This window comes from Nicotiana tabacum, chromosome 4, assembly GCF_000715075.1.
Source record: "Nicotiana tabacum cultivar K326 chromosome 4, ASM71507v2, whole genome shotgun sequence".
Classification (NCBI taxonomy): Eukaryota; Viridiplantae; Streptophyta; class Magnoliopsida; order Solanales; family Solanaceae; genus Nicotiana; species Nicotiana tabacum.
The window spans coordinates 81,818,702-81,840,099 of NC_134083.1; the positions used below are offsets into that span (position 1 = coordinate 81,818,702).

At 39.6% G+C, this 21,398-nt stretch overlaps 1 protein-coding gene across 5 annotated transcripts in view; it reads left to right on the forward strand.

Annotated features, from left to right (window-relative positions):
- LOC107776915 (uncharacterized) overlaps positions 1–21,398 on the forward strand; it is a 57,105-nt gene that overhangs the window by 11,450 nt on the left and 24,257 nt on the right. For all 5 annotated transcript variants that reach the window (XR_012708824.1, XM_075252101.1, XM_075252100.1 and 2 more), the window contains exons 6-11: positions 363–563; positions 1,854–2,109; positions 2,252–2,492; positions 2,565–2,734; positions 2,821–3,393; positions 10,896–11,062. Coding sequence is in view for 4 of the 5 variants with exons in the window: in XM_075252101.1 (XP_075108202.1) it covers positions 363–563; positions 1,854–2,109; positions 2,252–2,492; positions 2,565–2,734; positions 2,821–3,393; positions 10,896–11,062 (1,608 nt within the window). In the remaining variant the exon portion in view is untranslated. The remainder of the gene's footprint in view (positions 1–362; positions 564–1,853; positions 2,110–2,251; positions 2,493–2,564; positions 2,735–2,820; positions 3,394–10,895; positions 11,063–21,398) is intronic.

Here is a 21,398-nt window from a genome sequence, read left to right on the forward strand (position 1 = left end):
AGTCCAATTTTGTGCTTTAGTTGTCTTGTAGAGAACTCAATCAAGCTTTCTTCCTTTTCCTGTTTCCTGAACTTATGGGAGTTACCAGGGGAAACTGTGAAAGAAGGGATTTTGTTTCCTTTTGCCTATTGCTTGGCTTGTACATTCTCTTCTTGAGGGGGGCATTACTCATTACTCTGCTCCCTACTGTACTCTCCTCTTATGATGACTAAGAGCAGGTTGTTTTCCATGGCAATATGAAATAGGTCTAGTGCTAGTTTTCTTGCCTTTCTTGGCCACATTATGCTCAAAATAATTCCAGTCTTTTTTGTATTCAAATTGTATATCTTGATTGCTTATCCAACATTCCTTCCTATTGCCAGTCATACAAATCCTGATGTGCTGAAAACATGCATTTATGAAGGCGTGAGGACTAGCTCTTTATCACAGATGCCCTTGCCAGATATAGATGAGCTTCTCAGTGCCGACATCGTTTTGACAACTTATGACGTACTGAAAGAGGACTTATCACACGACTCTGACAGGCATGAAGGTGATCGTCGAGCTATGAGATTTGAGAAAAGGTTCCCTTCAGCCTGCAATTTCCTTTTTCTTTTTTATGGTTTTGCTTGGATAGAGAGTTGTCTTAAGGGGGAAGTGCTGTTTTTTCTGACTTCTTTTGGTTCTTAATGCTGAAATCAAGGCATCACAGCAGACTCCTACATGATGCTACAGCTTAAAAAAAGTGATACTGGAGTCTAGCTCCAGAAATGTTTCTGGTGCTGTTATTGATCGAAAAGTATGTTTTATAGATCTCCTACCTTGTCAGTCCTTACCGGAGAAGAATTCTCCTTCTCTTTGAGTGACCTAAATTCAAGGGAGTTCTATCGGTTTGGTTATAGAGAGACATGGTTTGTGATGTTGCTTTTTGTTGTTAGTTCCTGAATATGTTCATATTATTATTGTAAAGTTGACGAATGCGTCCCTTGTTTGCTTCTTATACACTATCTGGCTGGTGACTGTCCCCCAGTACCTATCCCTGTGTGACAATTTCTGAAAAGTATTTGACTGACTATTGCTGGGACCAGGTTATTGGGTCTGAAAGTGTGTATGGTAGGCATGCTGGTTGTATTTTCTTAATTTCGTCCCTCTCTTTATTTTCCTTAATTTTCTTTTCTTTTCAAACTTATTAACTTCATTGCTTAACATTTGATGATAATGACCATGGATGTGTGCTCACTAATGATCATGGATGTGCATTAATGATGCAACTGGTGCTTTTTGCCCCTTTTCCAGACTGATATGAACTCTGAAAATATAGCATGAAGTTTTACAGCTTATACTTTTTTTAAATACTTGAGGCTTTTACTGTGAGGAGATACATGGATTTTTTTGGACACATGATAAATTTTATCCATGTTTTTCCTTTATGTTTAGGGGATGTCTGAAGCCATTACTTCAAGTATTCAAATTTATTCTCCTTTTATACTTTTTTTTCTTTTCTTTGGAACCTTGGTGAAAATAAAGTAATGCTCTCAAAAAACACTTATGATATGTGTTTAAAGGATCATAGAAATGTGTTTGGTTCATGGTATGATTTCCAGGCAATCTCGCTTGAAAATGAGGTAAACTGTCCAGGCTAACAGATCCTTGAAAAGGTGATTATGTACACATTTCTGGCGTGGAGCTTCCGTCTGTAAAGATATTCTCGAGTAATGATCTTAGCTGTTTTTTCCTCTTTTGACCTTGTTATCTAGGACCAATTTATGGCTAGGAAATCTAACCAGATTGCTGCTTTGGTCTTCTTGTATCTCATTTTTTGGCTTTCAGCTGTTTCCAGATCGAGGATAACTTTGTGGCGTTTCATGTTGCAGATATCCTGTTATACCTACTCTACTAACCAGAATATTATGGTGGAGGATATGTCTGGATGAAGCTCAAATGGTAGAGACTAATGCTGCTGCTGCAACTGAAATGGCACTAAGACTACATGGAGTTCATCGGTGGTGCATTACAGGGACTCCCATACAAAGGAAACTTGATGACTTGTTTGGTCTTTTGAGATTCCTCAATGCAAGTCCTTTTAATATTTTTAGGTGGTGGACCGATATTATACGTGATCCTTATGAGGTTTGTGGTCTGGTCATTCTTAAGCAATCATTGTATGTATTATTTATGCACTTGACGCTTATAAGTTCCCATTCTCTTCTCTTTCTATCCTCTTCTCCCCTCGTTATTGCTCCATCTCAGAGATATCTTTTTTGCTTTCCAGAAGGGAGATTCCAGAGCGATGGCTTTCACACATGATTTCTTTAAGCACCTAATGTGGAGGTCATCAAAAGTGAATGTTGCTGATGAACTGCAGCTTCCACCTCAAGAAGAGTGTGTCTCTTGGCTTTCTCTTTCACCAATTGAAGAGCACTTTTATCAAAGGCAGCATGAGACTTGTGTGAATGACGCTTGTGAGCTTATTGAAAGTTTCAAAAATGATATATACAAGAGAAAAGCACCTGGTGATTATATATCTTCTTTTCAATCATAGTATTAGCGGAAGCAATGTGTTCTGAGATTTACTTCCATTGCAGGTTCCCAGTTGGAAGATGCTGCATCAGATGTTGTTATCACAAATATAGAGGCTGCCAAGCTCTTTAACTCACTTCTAAAACTACGCCAAGCCTGTTGCCACCCCCAAGTGGGGAGTTCTGGGTTGCGATCACTACAACAGTCTCCCATGACTATGGAGGAGATTCTGTCGGTATGTTATTATTCAGGATCAGAAAACTGTTATTTTCTTAAAAGCTGTTGCCAGTCAAATGCGTATATAAGAGGTACTTTCTGTAGGTTCTGGTGACTAAGACTAAGGTAGAAGGAGAGGAAGCCCTCCGGAGATTAGTTGTTGCATTAAATGCACTGGCCGGTATTGCTATAATTAATCAAAATTATTCTCAAGCCGTATCATTGTACCAAGAAGCACTCGCTTTAGCAGAAGACCATTTCGAGGATTTCCGGTTGGATCCCTTATTAAACATTCATATTACTCATAATCTTGCTGAGATACTCCCACTCAGTTCTGACAGTTCGAAAAAGCTTGAATCTGCGCCTGGAAGCCCTAGAGATAAAGTATCCAACATGGAAGATGCTGGACAAAGTAATAAAGGTGCTCTACACGGGGAAGACAAAATTAAGGAGGAAAGCATTTTAGTCACTAGCTCTGGCGATCCATCCAACTTAATGTCAAATTCATTGGCAAAAGATTCTGTTGACGAAAATTCTGAGACTAAGTTAAAATTATCCACTTGTACAAGTTATGAATCATTGAGAACAGCATGTGAAAGGTTGAAGAAAAAATTCTTATCCGTGTTTAGTTTGAAGCTGGCAGGGGTCCAACAAGAGTTCAAGAAGTCATATGATCAGGTAAATATTCGTGACAGGCCTTCATAGATGTGGAAAACCTTTGGCTATACTTATTGTGTTGAACAGACCTGATTTTGCATAGAAGATGTCATTTTCTTGGATGCTGTTTAATATTTCCTCTTCTTGGATGCATCTGTCAGACAACTGAGCTCTTAGATGAGAGGGAACTATCTAACTAGGAATGTGCAAGAAAAGGTCTTGGGACAGAGTTTTTTATATTCACACTTCCTGGCTCTCACAGATATTTAGCCTGCAAGGTGGAGACAGTGAAAAAAGAAACTATCTGTTCCAGCCAACAGCTGAAAATTGAAAAAGAAAATATCTATTTCAACCAACAGCTTAATCTTTTATGCAAAGACGGAATTTTAGAGGACAATCCATATAGACAAGCTATACAACATCCTTTTCACATTAAGACAGAGACTAATAATTGTGTAGTATTTCAAAATAAGATGTTTGATCTGTTACATTCAGGAAGTATTTTTAAAAAGTGTGTATAGAGTCCTCTTAGTCATTCTGGTTTTTCTTGTTCTTGTTGCTTTTCAATTCCCAAACTCTAAGACAATTATATAGCAAAAAGAAAATCTAATTAGGTCAATATTTAAGCTTTCTTGAAACTAGCTAATAAGTGGGCAGCATGGGCAGAGTGTGTTGGTAAAAAAGAAAGGAGAATCTCCGGTTTGCTCTTCAATGTGCATATAATATGACAACTGACAAGCTGACTGGTTGACAATAGGAAACCTTAAAGTAGGGAACATACTGATTATTCTTCTGCATAGACAAGGTAATGAGCTTTCGCATGTCCATCTCACTATCTCAGTTACTAAATAATCAAAATTTTCTAGATAATACTATAGTTCAATAGTGAAGTGCACAAATAAAATGTCAAGGTCACAATTTACTTGACTATATTTGTTTTGCTTAGTTACTACTTATAATTCTCTCTTTTTTTGATAAGGTAAATTGTATTAATCAAAAGGGTGAGAACTCCCGTATACACGAAGTATACCAAAGACGTAGAGAATTTACATCAGAACATGATTCTCTACAAAAAACGCCCAATCTTCTATACAAGTAGGGGCTAAATGAGTGCACCAAAAAGCGATCAAAGATAAAAGACTATTCTTAAGATGTGAAAAAGGAGACTCAATCTCCTCAAAAGCTCTCCTATTTCTCTCCCCCCATACTACCGACATGAGAGCTAACGGGGCGAACTTCCACGCTTTCTGCTTTCTTCTTCTCCGAAAACCGCCCCAGCTATGTAACATTTCCTTTACAGTGCTTGGTATCACCCATTGAACATCAAAAAGATTCAGGATTGCCCTCCACAGAGCAGAGGACACAGGGCAATGCAACATAAGGTGATCAACTTCTTCCCCTGAGCTTTTGCACACGTAGCACCAACTAACAAGTGTAATTCCCCTCTTTCGGAGATTTTCAGCAGTCAAGATCACTCCCCTTGCCGCTAGCCATGCAAAAAAGCACACCTTCGTGGGCGCCCTAGGAATCCTGATCGAGGAGTATGGAAAAGTGGTCTCCTCTCTCACCAACATACTCTGGTAAAAGGACTTTACGGTCAACAAACCATCGCCACGCAAGCCCCATCTCCAAGAGTCACAGGATGGCTGAAGCCTGTCTTGCCCGTATAGCAGCGCCAACAAAACTTGGAGCTCCGCAATCTCCCAATCTTGCATGTTCCTCCTGAATGAGAGGTCCCATACTACCCCTCTTCAAGCTCCTTGCGAATCTGTTGGACCATCAGTTCTTTCTGGTTTGAAACTCTGAAGACATGGGGGAAGGAGACCTTGAGAGTATCCTCTCCACACCACCTATGATTCCAAAAGCTGATTCTCCTTCCATCTCCCACCCTGTAAGTGATGTTGCCACTGAATGCTTCCCAATTCTTCATGATACTCCTCCACATGCCACACCCGAAAGGTGTTGTGATCGCCTTGGTCCTCCAACCCCCTCCCGTTGAGTCGTACTTTTCAACTATGACCTCCCTCCACAGAGCATGCTCTTCTACCCCGAATTTCCACAACCACTTCCCCATTAAAGCTCTGTTAAAAACCCTAAGATCTTTCACTCCAAGTCCACCCACTTCTTTGGGGATGTGACTGTCTGCCAATTCACTAGATGAAACTTTCTAGTTCCATCCGCCGTATCCCACAGAAAGTTCCTTTGAAGTCGCTCCAGTTTTTTTGTGATGCTCCCCGGTGCTTGCAACAGTGATAAGTAATAGGTGGGCATACTCGATAAAGTGCTTTTGATAAGCACTTCCTTACCTCCTTTTGACAAATACCGTTTCTGCCACCCTGCTAATCTTTTTTCAACCCGTTCGATCACTGGATTCCAAACCGTAGTATCCTTATATGAAGCGCCCAAAGGGAGACCCAGGTAAGTAGTGGGAAGGGAACCCACCTTGCATCTGAGAACACCAAACAAGGCATCAATATTAGTAACCACACCTACCGGAAAAATCTCACACTTGCCGATGTTGATTTTGAGTCCTGATACTAACTGAAACCACTGCAGGACCTGCTTCAGGTAGGTCAACTGATTCATGTCGGCATCACAGAAAACCAGTGTGTCATCCGCAAAAAGCAAATGTGAGACTCTTCGGGCACTGAGCACCCCAATCGGAGCTGAGAATCCTCTCAAGAAACCTCCGCCCGCCGCACGATCCATCATCTTGCTTAGAGCATCCATTACTAGAATGAATAACATGGGGGATAGGGGTCACCTTGCCTGAGACCCCTGGAGCTGCCAAAGAAACCACACGGGCTACCATTAACCAGGACAGAGAATCTGTCTGAGGAAATGCAGAACTTTATCCACCCCCTCCATCTTTCCCCAAACCCCATCCGCATCATAATGAATTCCAGGAACTCCCAATTGACATGGTCGAAAGCCTTCTCAAGATCCAACTTGCATAGTAAGCCGGGTTCTCTATTTTTCCTTCTGGAGTCTACAAGTTCATTTGCCACCAAGGCAGCATCCAGTATCTGCCTACCTTCCACAAACGCATTCTGGGAGGACGACACAGTCATGTCAAGTACCTTCTTAAATCTGTTGGAAAGCACTTTAGAAATAATCTTGTAAATGCTCCCCACGAGACTAATAGGCCTGTAGTCTCTGATACAAGATGCACCTTCTTTCTTAGGCACAATAGTAATAAAGGAAGCATTGATACTTCTCTCGAAAACACCATTCGCATGGAAGTATTCAATGGCTTCCATCAACTCCCCCTTGATGGTGTCCCAGAAGAACTGAAAGAAAGCCAAGGAGAAACCATCAGGCCCGGGGGCCTTATCACCAGCACAACACGACACAGCCTCGTGCACCTCCTCCTCCTCGAAAGCCCTTTCTAGCCACTCGCTGTCTCCCTCCCCTATATGGTTGAACTCTACTCCCCCCAAAATCGGCCTCCAACTAACTTCCTCTTTATATAAGTTCTCATAAAACCTCGTTATCGCCCCTTTTACCTCCTCCTCTCCCTTAATCCTCACCCCATCCACAACTAAAGACTCTATGAAGTTTCTCCTTCGATTTACGACCGCCACCCTATGGAAAAACTTGGTATTCGAATCCCCCTCCTTTAACCAGAGCACCCTCGATTTTTGCCGCCAACTAGTCTCTTGAGCTATTGCTAATTCGACTATTTCCCTCTTAACCTCCCCCAATCTCTCTTTCTCAGATTCGTCTAACTCCCCCGCCCCTTCCCCTCTTTCTAAGTCCCCCACTTCATGCATAAGCTCCCTCATTTTAACCTCTACCCTCCCAAAAACCTCCTTATTCCACCTAATAATATCTCCCTTTAGCAATTTGAGTTTCTTCGAAAGACGGTATGGAGGTGACCCTGATACCCCGTAGCCTGTCCACCATTCTTTCACCTTGTCCCCGAATCCTGGCACTTTCAACCACATGTTTTCGAATCGGAAGGGAGCAGCCTCGCGAAGTGGTCGGAAGTTGGAGGTTGATGGATGGGTGAGGTCGGAACAGCCTCACGAAGAGGCTGTCTGAAGGAAAAAAGTTGGGATCTGGCCTGGAAAGGTGTCACGCGCCGGCGCGTGGGCTAGGGGTGGTCGGAGATCTGCCGCGCGTGACGGCGCGTGGGGTGTCAGATCCCGGCGATTCTTTTTGGGGTAGTGTCGCGACAGGGTTGGCTCTCGGATGGTGGTGGTGAGGTCCTAGGATTCATGATTCATGGTGGTGGTGAAGGGGTTCTGTGTGCTACAGTGTTATCCAGTATGGTACCTGAGATATCTTGAGCTTAAAGGAAGCACGTCCACTAATTACTTTGCTTGGTCTATCAGAAGAAGCGTATTCAATTCCATCATAATTCGTAAGAAGAGGTGCCTCATCATCAACTGGCTTCTCAACTGGTGCTTCGTCATTATAATTCTCTCATCTGTCTCTCGCTCTATTTAGGAGGTGTAGACTGCCTAATTATTGGCATCAATAGACTAGACATATCTAATTTTAGTGAGAGTTTTAGAGTCGTGAGACCAATTAGTCCAGGTGTTCTTTTTTTTTTGATGAAATAAGTTGCTTCATTGCAAGCATCAAGGAGATTCAAAGTTACAAGAAGGATCAAATTTAGCTCCATTACAATATAACAAAAACCTGCCCAGGGAGCTAACCAAAAGAATCAAAAGTAGAAAGGGACTAAATTAGAGTAAGTGAGCCAATGAAGTCTAGAAGGGGAATAACATTATTTACAGGGCCTAGAGTACTCCAACCAAATAGATACACAAGACATTTAGCTTTAAGAGCATGGATTGGAGTTGAAATGCCATTAAAACATCTGCGATTCCTTTCTTGCCAACAACAACAACCCAGTAAAATCCCACTAATGGGGTTTGGGGAGGGTAGTGTGTACGCAGACCTTACCCCTAGCCCGAAGGAGTAGAGAAGCTGTTTCCGAAAGACCCTTGGCTCAAAAAAAAAAGGGGACAAAAGGGCAAAAAAGAGACAATATTAGTATCACAACAACAATCATAGGATAAATAGAAACACCATGAAATCCAGAAGAAGGATGCAAAGCAAAGGGAGACAATATTAGTAAATATTAGTATCACCACAACAATCATAAGAACAATAGGTACACCATGAAATCTAGAAGAAAGATGCAAAGAAAAAGCGATAGCTAGTAAATAGGACATGCACTGAAAAGTGAAATAGTAAGCCACAATATTGACACTAGCTATCTTAGACAAAAACCCTACATGGCTAGTCCCACAATGGTACGAAGTAAGGCACGACTCAACTACCTCCTAACCTACAACCCTAATACTCGACCTCCACATCTTCCTATCTAGTGTCATGTCCTCGAAAATCTGGAGTCTCGCCATATCCTGCCTGATCACCTCTCCCCAATACTTCTTAGGCCGCCCTCTACCTCTTCTCGTGCCCTCCACAACCAACTGCTCACACTTCCGTACTAGAGCATCTAGGCTTCTACTCTGAACATGTCCGAACCATCTAAGCCTCGCTTCCCGCATCTTGTCATCAATGGGAGCCACATGCACCTTCTCCCGAATATCATCATTCCTAATCTTATCTATCCTAGTGTGCCCGCACATCCACCGCAACATCCTCATTTCTGCTACTTTCATCTTCTGGATATGTGAGTTTTTAACGGGCCAACACTCAGCCCCATACATCATGGCCGGTCTAACCACCGCTTTATAAAACTTACCTTTGAGTATCGGTGGCACTCTCTTGTCACACAGGACTCCAGATGCTAACCTCCACTTCATCCATCCTACCCCAATACGGTGTGTGACATCCTCGTCGATCTCCCTCCCCCCTGGATAACCAAACCAAGGTACTTGAAGCTGCCTCTACTCGGGATGACCTGCGAATCAAGCCTCACATCCATGCTGGGATCATCTTCCAGACTTCTTGATGGCTCTGTCAACTTTCCATCTGCTCCATCCTTCTACTGCTTCCTTAATGCCCTGAGGTTGTGTCCAGCTAAGCCCCAAGATTGCTAGAAACATATTCCACATATTTGCTGCCATTGGACAATGCAAAAAAAGGTGGTTGACTGACTCAGAGTTTTGCTGGCATAGGTAGCATCTATTCACCAACTAAAAGCTCCTTTTACAGAGATTATCTTGAGTTAAACAGGCTTCTCTAAGGGCTGTCCAAGTGAAGCGAATAACCTTTGTGGGAACTTTGTCCTCCAAATGAGCTTCCACGGCCAAGAGTCTATGATTCCATTCTGTTCAGACATATACCTATAGCCTGCCTTGACTGTATAGGAGTCTGCACTACCTCTTCCCCATCTGAGCTTGTCTGGGATCTGATCATTCACGGAAAGAAAAATTGTCCAACTCCCAGTCATGCATGTTTCTTCTAAAGAGAGGGGCCCATGTGTTTTCTGATCTATATTCCCTAACTGTAGAATTGGGACCTTATCAAAAAAAAATTCCCTAACTGTAGAATTGGGATCACTGGCTATCTGAAATAGTAGAGGGAAGCTCTCCTTCAGTGGGCAATTTCCAAACCAAATATCCTTCCAGAATCTAACATGAGAACCATTCCCAACCTTGAAAGAGACATTCTATGAAAAATCATCCCAAAGGCTACTGATGTGTTTCCATAACCCCACTCCATGAGGGGCTCTGCTTAGTTTAGTACACCAATGACTTTGTTGTCCTTGTTTGGCTATCACCACCTTCTTCCACAGGCTGGTATCTTCCTCCCCAAATCTTCCTATCCATATCATTAGCATGCTTTTGTTGTGCTTTGCCAAATCTTTGATACCAAGTCCGCCGAGTTCTTTGAGTTGGGTTACTTTGGACCACTTGACAAGGTGGAACTTATGCCCCTCACTATTCCCTTTCCAAAGAAGGTCCTCCTGAGCTTGTCCAGCTGCTTGAACACCTTACTAGGCATAGGGTAAAGTGACATGTAATAGGTTGGAATGCTATCCATAACGCTGCTAATCAAGGTTAGCCTGCCACCCATAGAGAGATACTGCAGTTGCCATGTTGCCAATCTCTTCTCCACCTTTTCTATCACTCCATTCCACACTGCAGTAGACTTATACTTTGCTCCCAATGGTAAGCCTAGATATGTGGTTGGGAAAGAGCTAGTAGCACAACATAGAACATCAGCTAGCTCCTCTAAGTTAGGAACTTCATTAACAGGATAAATCATACTCTTAGACATGTTGATATGAAGCCCTGAAACAACTTAAAAAATGAGCAGGGTGAGATTAAGATATCGGACCTGATTGAACCCGAGATTAAGATTAGTCCAGGTGTTCTTAGAAGACGGTTTTGACATTTGTCTACAATCAGGATGTGAGCTACTAAACTCAAGTGCTTGGGATGTCTTGAGATATTTATTTATTTATTGGATCAGTAAATTATGGGATGTCTTCAGTTTAGACCCTTCAATTGTTTTTGTATTTCTTTTTGGACTTGGTCTCTGTTTCTATACAGGCTTTGCAATTTCCATTTACATTCTTTTATGTCCTATATTTGAAGGTATGTAACGCATTTACTGATAGAAAGAACCAGTATTCTGCTTGGTGGTTGGAAGTTTTACATCATATCGAGCAAAACAAGGACTCCTCAAATGAATTGATCAGGAAAATAGGAGAAGCTGTGTCTGGGACGCTAAACACCTCTAGGGCATCAAAAGTTGCTTCCTGGTTAGTGATGCATTTATTCTTTACTCTAGGGTCTTTTCTTGTCCATCAAAATGATTTGCTATCATTACTGTTTGATGACAATTGTTGAGAAAGACCGTATGAATTAGCATTACTATTGCAATATATGAAGAGTTGCAATTTCTTGCATCTTTGCCGGATTTTTTCTTGTTATCAACTCTGCAGTTGCTTTATCTATATTATTATAAAAGCATGAATACAATGTTGGTTGACCAAAATAACCCTAAATACTTATTTAGCTAAGCAATATAATGTTGGATATAATTGTAATATCGGATATAATTCTTTACCTAAAGAGGACAGAATTATAGTAATTCGTTTTTGAACAATAACATCACTAATATGCATAGTTTAGAAGATAGAATCCTTCTTTTCGGACAACAATGACTACATTCCTAATGATATTTGGATAACTTACGCTAAAATAGCCTTCACCTATTGTCTGCCAATATAACCAATAAATGTATCTGCCATAGGGTTTTAGTGTATAGAACCTAATTATTTGGATAATTTGATCTTTTCCTTATTTTATTTTTTTCTATTTGAACTACATTCGCAATTTAATCTTATGTTAACTTATTGCATGAATCCATTTAGAAAAAGGAGTAGGTAAAGATTTTTTTTTTTAAAAATGATTAAAGAAAACTTAAAATAATATTTATTTTAAGGAAGTTTTAAAAGATAATCAAATTAAGAACCCCCTTTAAAGAGTATTTATTGAAACGATAATGAACTCAAGCAAGAAATCTATACTTATGGTGGAATTTAATTAAAGTTATAATTATGCCTTATTATAATTTTAATGAAGATCAAATACCTAATATTAGCCGTGCAATTTAGTTTTAATCGGTCATGTCATATAGGCCCGAGTTGGACATCCAATTGCTTCGATTTGAAAGAGAAAATAGGAGTAAAAAGGATTGATAAATTTAACTGTTATTTAATTTTGAGTAAATTATAAAAGGCGAGCATTTAAAATAACAATATGTATTGTTTCGCCTACAATAATAATCAAAACTAAATAACAAACTACAATAGGTGCTCATGTAAGTAGTTCAAATTCCAATTACTACGATCAGGTGCTCACATAGTGAAGAGCTGAAGGCATAGCATCGGACAATGTCAATCGAACCATGCGTGCTAAGTGAGTATTTTAGGACATGTTCAATAGACGATGAAGCACTAATGTACTATATAGGAACAAACTATAAAAAATTATGTGGCTATAAATCATTAATAAATTGGAAAGTTTAAAGTAGAATTGTTACATATGAAATATAGAAAAATATTATTCTTTTTTGAATTAATTATAAAAAAAAGTGTGTCACATAAATTGAAACAGAAGGAGTACTATCTTATGCAATGTAGTGTCATGTATGCACATAACAGACAAAGTTAAAAATAATCTTCATTTGCATACAATTTAGTTTTGAAGAAAACTGCATTTATAGTACTAAAAAAACTTAGATCCCTCAGATAGCTTATGTAATGGCATAAAGGATGGTCTATAGAGGTCTTAACAATAACATCGTATAAACAAAAATCATGATATAGGTCAATGTGCTTTCAAATATATGTTTATTCCGAGAATTCAATTTTCATATCTGAAAATGAAGTATATTCTTTTAAATTTGTTGAAAATTATTGTTATCTCGTTTGTAATTTGCAATGACAATAAATAAAGCATATGGACAAATGTTGGAGTTATTTGCCGTAACATATTTTCTCACACATACAATTTGATATAGGTCAATGTGCTTTCAAATATATGTTTATTCCGAGAATTCAATTTTCATATCTGAAAATGAAGTATATTCTTTTAAATTTGTTGAAAATTATTGTTATCTCGTTTGTAATTTGCAATGACAATAAATAAAGCATATGGACAAATGTTGGAGTTATTTGCCGTAACATATTTTCTCACACATACAATTAGATATGGCACTTACAAGAGGGGATACAGTGTCGGCTCTAGGGGAAGCCACTAGCAATTGCTTTAGGTCCCTAAAATTGAATGGCCCAAAATTTTCTAAATTTTATATTACTCCCTCCGTTTCAATTTAGATGAAGTAGTTTGACTCGACACGGAGTTTAAGAAAAAAAGAAGACTTTTGAAACTTGTGGTCTTAAAAGGTTAAGGGTAAAAGATTTGTGGGGCCATGACATTTGTGTGGTTATAAAAGCTTCTCATCAAGGGTAAAATGGGTAAAATGAAGAGTTTAAAGTAGAATTATTTTCAATTGTAGAAATGTATCATTCTTTTTGGAACGGACTAATAAGGAAAGTGTGTCATCTAAATTGAAACAAAAGGGAGTACATATTATAAAATTATTAATAAAAGATACTAGATTTTGTACATCTTTGTTTGGAATATGATAGAGGTTATTCAAATAAATAAGTCGAGTTTTTAATGAATATGCAATATATAAAAATAAATAATTTGATGACGACTTTGATTATTAAAGAACGAAGTCTCTTGTAGTATCTTTTAAAGTTGATTATTTCTTATAAGAGTGGATTAAGACGTGTCACTTCAAAACACACTTGAAATATGCTAAATGTATAAAATTATATTGACATTTATTTAGGGGTATAAAATTGAGATTATAAGATTATGAGCATTTATAAAAATGTTATTTTAACTGTCAATATATATTTCTTATAAAAATACTATCTAAGCCTTAGTGAGTAGAATTATCAAATATTTGCAATGGTGAGAACTAGCAGGTAAATTAATGACCGATCAAGATACCGACAAGATGGTCGGTATAACATCGTTACAAAAATATAAAATAAAAATAATATATTAAATTATATTAAATAAATTTAAGATTTGGCTTTAGGCCACCGATATCATTTGAGCCGCACCTGAAGGGATATCAACGTCGATAACAAAAGGTTTGATCATGATGGAGCAGTCAAAGCATCAAAGAGAACATACACCGTAACATCGCTTATAAAGACGTCTTAGATAGGATACGATTACATTGCATATTTCTATACTATATCTAACTAACTAAAGTAAATTGATCATTTTGCATATTAGATGATGTCTAATTATTTTGAATTCCAGTTGGTAATGTGACTGAACCTTATATATATAATATTATTTTTATCCTTATTACTGTTATTATCGTTATTATAAAAGTAAACATGTTCAACGCGAAATGTCGGTGGATTGCATATTTACATGCAATTATTAACGTGCAACGCACGTTTATAGTAACTAGTATGTAAATAAGGGGCAAAGTTTCTTTCGAACTCGTTTTTCCTTTTCCCGGAATCATCTTCTCTAGTGTGGTCCTATTTGGTACAATGGTTGGGTAGCACATAAATTGTTTTGTTCAGTAGCTTAAGTTTTGTTTGCTAACATCTGGTAACACATACATGCTGTAAATGCTGAACAAATGTAGTGATTGCTCATACTGTTTCCAATTTGTGTCAGACGCCTCACCCTTATTGTTAGAGATCAAAGAAAGTAAGCAGACTTTCAAGGTTGATCTCTGCACCCTTGTACAACGACATGTATATAGTTTGGCAGTGACAGAAGCTTAATATAAGCTTCACTTTTGTGTTGAAATCGTAAGGGCAACGGATCTGTTTGTGGCGGTGAGGCCTAACGAATGGTGTCAAAGTAGGTAAGAGTTCAAAAAAAGAGAAGAAATTAGATCACAGTTCTGGCATTACTTTTTGAGCGACATATGAGCCACTTGTAAGGTTGAGCACAGGACATGGCTTCACCTTGTGCTTAGTTGCATGAAGCACGCTGTTGTTTGAGGTAGGGCTTGCAAACACAAGGGCTTGTAAATATAATTCAGTTGTACGGCTGGGTGAGGATCATTGAGGCCTGTCACAAGTTGCACTGGTGGGTCCCCAAGCTAGCTAGTTAACTCACATTTGTCCACAGGACCAGCGTGTAAAGATATGGCTCTGCTACCGTCTACATGCTTTTTTTTGGGAAGGTGAGAAAATCAAGCAGCTGCAGTAGCACTTCAATAGGAATTATACCAATAGATCTTTTTTCTTTTCGCAGTAACCATGAAGCCGAAAGATGTAGGAAAAAATTATCCAAAATAGTCTCTAAACTGTGCGGTTTCACCAAAATGGTCCATAATGTATAAGGGGTGAAGCACTAATGATCCTCCAAGAGTATACCTTTAATCAAAACCTATGGATACCATCTATGTCTAACAGAACAAATTAGAGAAGTCAAAAAATTGTCCTTTAACTTTGCTTCTTCACTCAAATAGTCCCTAGTATAATAGAGAAGGAGGATGCTCCCAGGCACGCTTCCCGAGACTCTTCTCTCCCATCTTCTTCCTAAGACTACACCACCCTCACCAAGAGCCAAGCTTCCCGCGTCCAAACCCCAGTGAAGTTAACCGGCAAATGAGCCCTCACGTGCCCTCACGCGCGGCCAACTCGCGTGCTTTTCCGGCGAGATCTCAGCCACGCGCCGGCGCGTGTGGCTTTTTCCGGCGACTTTTCAAACTTTTTTCTTCAGACAGCCTCCTCTCGAGGATTTTCCGAGCCTTTCTGTTTCGGTTTCACCAAATTTCGACGTCTCTTTCTTTTTCCGGCCATTAAACATCAGATTCCGGCGGAATCTAACATTTCTTTCTTCTAAATCAGTATTCACCCACTGTGATTACTACCAAACCTCCTTTTTTCACATAACCTAAGCAGAAGTTAGCACTAATATGGGAGAAAACAGGATATACTTCAATGCCGGCTTCAAATCTTTCGATATCACCAAATGGAATTCCAACAAAGACATATGGTTTGAATGGGTGGAGAGAAGTCGCAATATGATGAGACGCTCATCCATGGGCAGAAAGACAGTGGAATGGATTTGCTACGTACTTAAAGAAGCATCGAAAGATCACAAGAATTTAGTAAAGAGATGGAAAAATAAGGACCAACTGACAGAATATTTCTGTACTAGGAAATTCAATGCCCATGGAAGGTATATGAGTATTTTGTCATTAAAGGGAGAAGGAAGATCAGTCATTATTATCCCAGAGTTGGCCTCGAATGCAGGCTGGAAAGACATAGCATTTAAGATAGAAAGATTCATTTATTATGCCCCCAAGCTGAATGTCACAGTACCACCCAGAAACACGGTGGATAACTACCCTTATGTCAAAGCAGTTAAGGAGATTAAATGACAATCCAATACTCTCCGAGAGGCAGATGTCAGTACAAAAAAAGGAGATATCTCTATTTTGGAACCACCCGGAATTGAGGACATTGGTTTGCTGAAAAGATGCATTATTAGGTACTTTGGGAAGGAAATCACTGAGAGACCCTCATTAGCAGACATAAGGCGATGGGCTACTGCTTCATGGAACAAAGCTTTTGGGGTCACACATGTATGAGATGACTGGTAACATGTTTCTATTCGAATTTCCGAATAGATACATGGCTAAGCAGATTCTTCAAGGAGAATGGAGATGGAAAAAGTTCAAGTTTCATCTGGAATGGTGGAACTACATTGTTGGCTGCATACAAAACTCTCAAATTGTGAAAACCTGCTGGATTAGAGCCATGGGGATTCCCCTACATCTGTGGTCACAAAAGATCTTCAAAGAAATAGGAGATCTCTGCGGGGGATGGATAGCTACTGAAGAAGAAACTAATCTCAAAAACCATCTCAAGTGGGCCAGAGTTCAAATTGCTGGTGATGGCAGAAAGATACCTAATGAGATCGTGATTGAAAGAGAAGGGATCAGATTTTTCATTCCAATATGGGCTGAAAAACAGGCAAGATTTGAACTTAAGTCGTCGGAAAACCTAGACAATGTCGGAGAAGATAAAGAAACGAAACTCACAAGAGACCAGTGGACAAAGGAACCCTATAAGCAACTAATGGATAAAGGCAGTCAAACAGCTGTAGACGTGATGGGCGAGAACATGGGGTGTAATGTATTGCAAATTAAAAATAAGGGAAAGGCACGTGTGCAACACATGCAAGGTCCAAGTGATCTGGGCCTTAATGATCCAAATACTAAGTTGAAATTAAATGGGCCTGATTCTGCAGCCCAGGTCATTTTTAATGACCTTTTACGTGAGCCTACCGAAGAAAAAAGAATGACGCCTTTTATTGAGGAACTGGGCAACGCCTCTTGCTCGAAAATTCAAGAAACCAACGCAGGGGATCCAATTCCCACTGCAAACCTCGAAATTATGGCACATGCAATACCACACATGAATTGCGACCAGGTGGAGGAGGTTACTCCTCTCTCAGTACAACACCACAATTCAGTAATGGAAAAAGAGATGGATGCGACACTGTGGGTACATCAGAATATGATTAAATTGGGAAAAATGTTCGGAGTAGATTTTCAAGGCCATGAAGAAGAAGCACTGGAGTTACTCATGCAAATTGACAGCTGTAGACAAGTTAGAAGATTGGAGACAGAGGTGGAGGTGAAGAAACAAAGGTTCAAAGGCTCACTGGAACTAAAAGGTTTGGCCTCTTTTGATGTCAAATTTAAGAGTGATGGGAAAAGAAATAGGGGAAAAGATCTGTCTATTATTGCAATATGAAGATCAATTTAATAACATGGAATGTAAGGGGATTAAATGACAAGAAGAAAAGGGAGATCATAAAGAGTCAAGTACTCAATTGGAAGGCAGACATTATTTGTCTGCAGGAGACAAAATTGGAGGGGGAAATCAAAGAAATTGTCAGTCAAATTTGGGGTGGGAGATGGGTGAGGTATGCATGTTTAGAAGCTAGTGGCACGAGAGGGGGAATTTTGTTACTATGGGACTGCAGAGTATGGAAAGGGGAGGTGTTACAAATTGGTGCATACACTTTGACATGCAAGTTCGAGGCTCTTTTACAGAACTTCCAATGTCATATAACAGGGGTATATGCTCCTAATTGCAGAATAGAAAGAAGAACAGTATGGAGGGAAATTGGTGCAGTGAGGGACCTGATGGAAGGCCCTTGGGCAGTTTGTGGTGACTTTAATGTCACAAGGTACCCCTCTGAAAAACGGGACTGCTCGAGGAGGTCCAGTGAGATGGTGGAATTCTCAAATTTTATAGAAGACATGGAGTTGATAGATCTTCAACTCGAAGGAGGCTCCTACACTTGGTTCAAAGGGGATAATCATACCACTGCTTCTAGAATTGACAGATTTCTAATTTCAGAAGAATGGGATGATAGCTTCAGAAATATCAAGCAAACTATCCAACAAAGGCTGATCTCTGACCATACCCCTATGGCCCTACGTTGTGGTGCTTGGGAGCAAGATAAATCATACTTTAAGTTTGAAAATTGGTGGCTGAGTTCCGAAGGTTTTGATGACAGAATCAGGAATTGGTGACTATATTTTAGCTTGCAAACTAAAAGCTCTCAAAGGTAAGTTAAAAAAATGGAGCAGAAGTTGTAAGGGAAATCTGGGAATGCAAAAATCAAAACTGCTGAGTCAATTGACAGGTTTTGATGCAACACAACAATCAAGAGCTCTGACAGAGGAGGAATCAGTGAGGAAGGCAGCTATCCTCATGGAATTTGAGGATCACCTCAAGAATGAAGAAAGTGCATGGAAACAGAAATCAAGGGCCCTGTTGCTCAAAGAAAGGGATAGAAATACAAAGTTTTTTCCATCGCACTGCCAATGCACACAAGAGATGCAACAATATTGACCAACTAGTGATTCAAGATGAAACAGTGGAGGAGCCAAACAGATTAAAGAATGAGATCATTGAATTCTACAAGAAGTTATACACAGAACCTGAAGAGTGGAGACCTGCAGCCAATTTCAACAATTGTCCCATAATTTCAAAAATTAGAGAAGGTGTCTCTACAAAGCAAATTTGAAGAGCAAGAGGTCCTGAGCTGCCTGAAGATGTGTGCAAGTGACAAGGCCCCAGGTCCTGATGGATACACAATGAGCTTTTTCATTAAGTACTGGGATATTTTGAAGCAGGACATTATGGAGGCTTTCAACAACTTTCATTCCCCGGAGATGTTTGAGAAAAGCTTCAATGCAACATACATAGCTCTGATTCCAAAGAAGACGGGGGCCAAAGAATTGAGAGATTTCAGGCCAATCAGTCTGATAGGGAGTTTCTACAAGCTGCTCTCAAAAGTTTTGACTGAAAGACTTAAGAGGGTGGTAGGCAAACTAGTAGATGCTCAACAAATGGCTTTTATCAAAGGAAGACAAATAATGGATGCAGTGTTGATGGCTAATGAAGCTGTGGACTCAAGAATCAAACAGAAAAAACTAGGAATTCTATGTAAACTAGATATTGAGAAGGCTTATGATCATGTCAACTGGAGATTTCTGCTGAAAATGTTAGAACAAAGGGGTTTTGGACAGAAATAGGTCAATTGGATAAAATTCTGTATCTCTACTGTTAGATTCTCCATTCTCATAAATGGATCTCCTGTAGGCTTCTTCCCTGCTTATAGAGGTCTAAGACAAGGTGATCCCTTATCTCCCTTCCTTTTCATTATAGCCATGGAAGGCCTGAACAACATGATTAAGGCAGCTAAAGTCAATTTATGGGTTAAAGGTTTTGAGGTTGATAGGAATGGATCAAACAGTCTAGAGATCACACATCTCCAATATGCTGATGATACTCTAGTCTTTTGTGATGCTGAAGAGGAGCAACTGAGGTTTCTGAGGATTATCTTGGTTCTGTTTGAGGGAATCTCAGGACTCCACATCAACTGGAGAAAGAGCCATATTTATCCCATTAATGAAGTTTATAATATGGAGCAACTGACATTTGTACTGGGAGGAGAAGTAGGGTCTCTACCTACTATATACCTTGGGATGTCGTTGGGTGCAAGATCTAAATCCAAAGAGATTTGGAACTAAGTTATTGAAAAATGCGAGAAGAAGCTGTCAAGGTGGAAAGCACAATATCTATCAATGGGGGGGAAGGCTAGTCTTAATCAACTCAGTATTAGACTCACTTCCTACTTACATGATGTCTTTGTTCCCAATTCCAGCCGGAGTTATACAGAGATTAGACAAACTCAAAAGATCATTCCTTTGGCAGGGGAATAAGGAAAAAAAGGTCTTCCATTTGGTCAAATGGAAATCCCTCACAGTGGCGAAAAGGAAAGGTGATTTGGGAATCAGAAACTTGAAGAATCAAAGCAAGGCTCTCAAAATGAAATGGCTATGGAGATATTCTCAAGAATCCCAAAACTTATGGAGCAAAGTGATCAAAGCTAAGTATGGTGAGGAAAATAACTGGGTGTCAAAGAAAGTCAGCACATCATATGGAGTTAGTGTGTGGAAATCCATCAAGGTACTTTGGCCTACAATGAAGAATCATACTTTCATTAGAGTGAATAATGGAAGGAAAATATCATTATGGAATGATAACTGGTTGGGACATAAATGCCTAAAGGAACTTTACCTTGATATGTTTGGTTTGGCACAAAACCAACAGAAGACAGTAGCTGAAATGTGGACTTCTCAAGGATGGGAACTCACCCTTAGAAGACTGTTTTATGATTGGGAGATAGCAAGATTAACTGACCTCTACAACAAGTTGGAAGCATTCAAAGGAATACAAGAAGGGGTGGACTCACTTGGGTGGCAGAGGCACAATAGAGGGGTCTATCAGGTGAAGGCAGCATATAAGATTTTGAATCAAAGTGATCTACAGATAAATGATTGGCCATGGAAGCATATATGGAGAACCAAGATTCCCTATAAGGTAGCTTGTTTCACTTGGCTACTAGCAAATGAGGTTGTCTTAACCCAGGATAATCTCATAAAGAGAGGAATCTCTTTGTGTTCAAGATGCTTTTTATGTGGGGAAAATGCGGAGACAGTTAGCCATCTATTTATACACTGCAAGATAACAGACCAACTATGAAATTTTTTTATTAGTCTAAGGGGTATTTCATGGACAATGCCCTGCAGGATTACAGAAGTTCTTTTTAGTTGGGAAGAAGCTGGAGCTGAAGCAACTAACAGAGATAGATGGAGGACTGTTCCAGCATGCATCTGGTGGACAGTTTGGAAAGAAAGGAATGCTAGATGTTTTGAAGACAGAAGCAACTCAGTGCAGAAGATCAAACTCAATTGTATTCTTCTTTTTTGTTTTTGGTGTAAACAGATTTACACAGAAGATACACTGTCAATCCTAGACATACTAGGATCTTGCTAGGACTGCACACTAGCACATCCAACTAGCATTTACCTGTAAATATGGTTCCCAGTACAACCTATGTACTGACTTTATTAATATATACTAACGTTATCAATTCAAAAAAAAGTATAAGGAGAAGGACTTATAGTTATCCAAGTTCTCGAACTTGGTGCACATGTAGTCA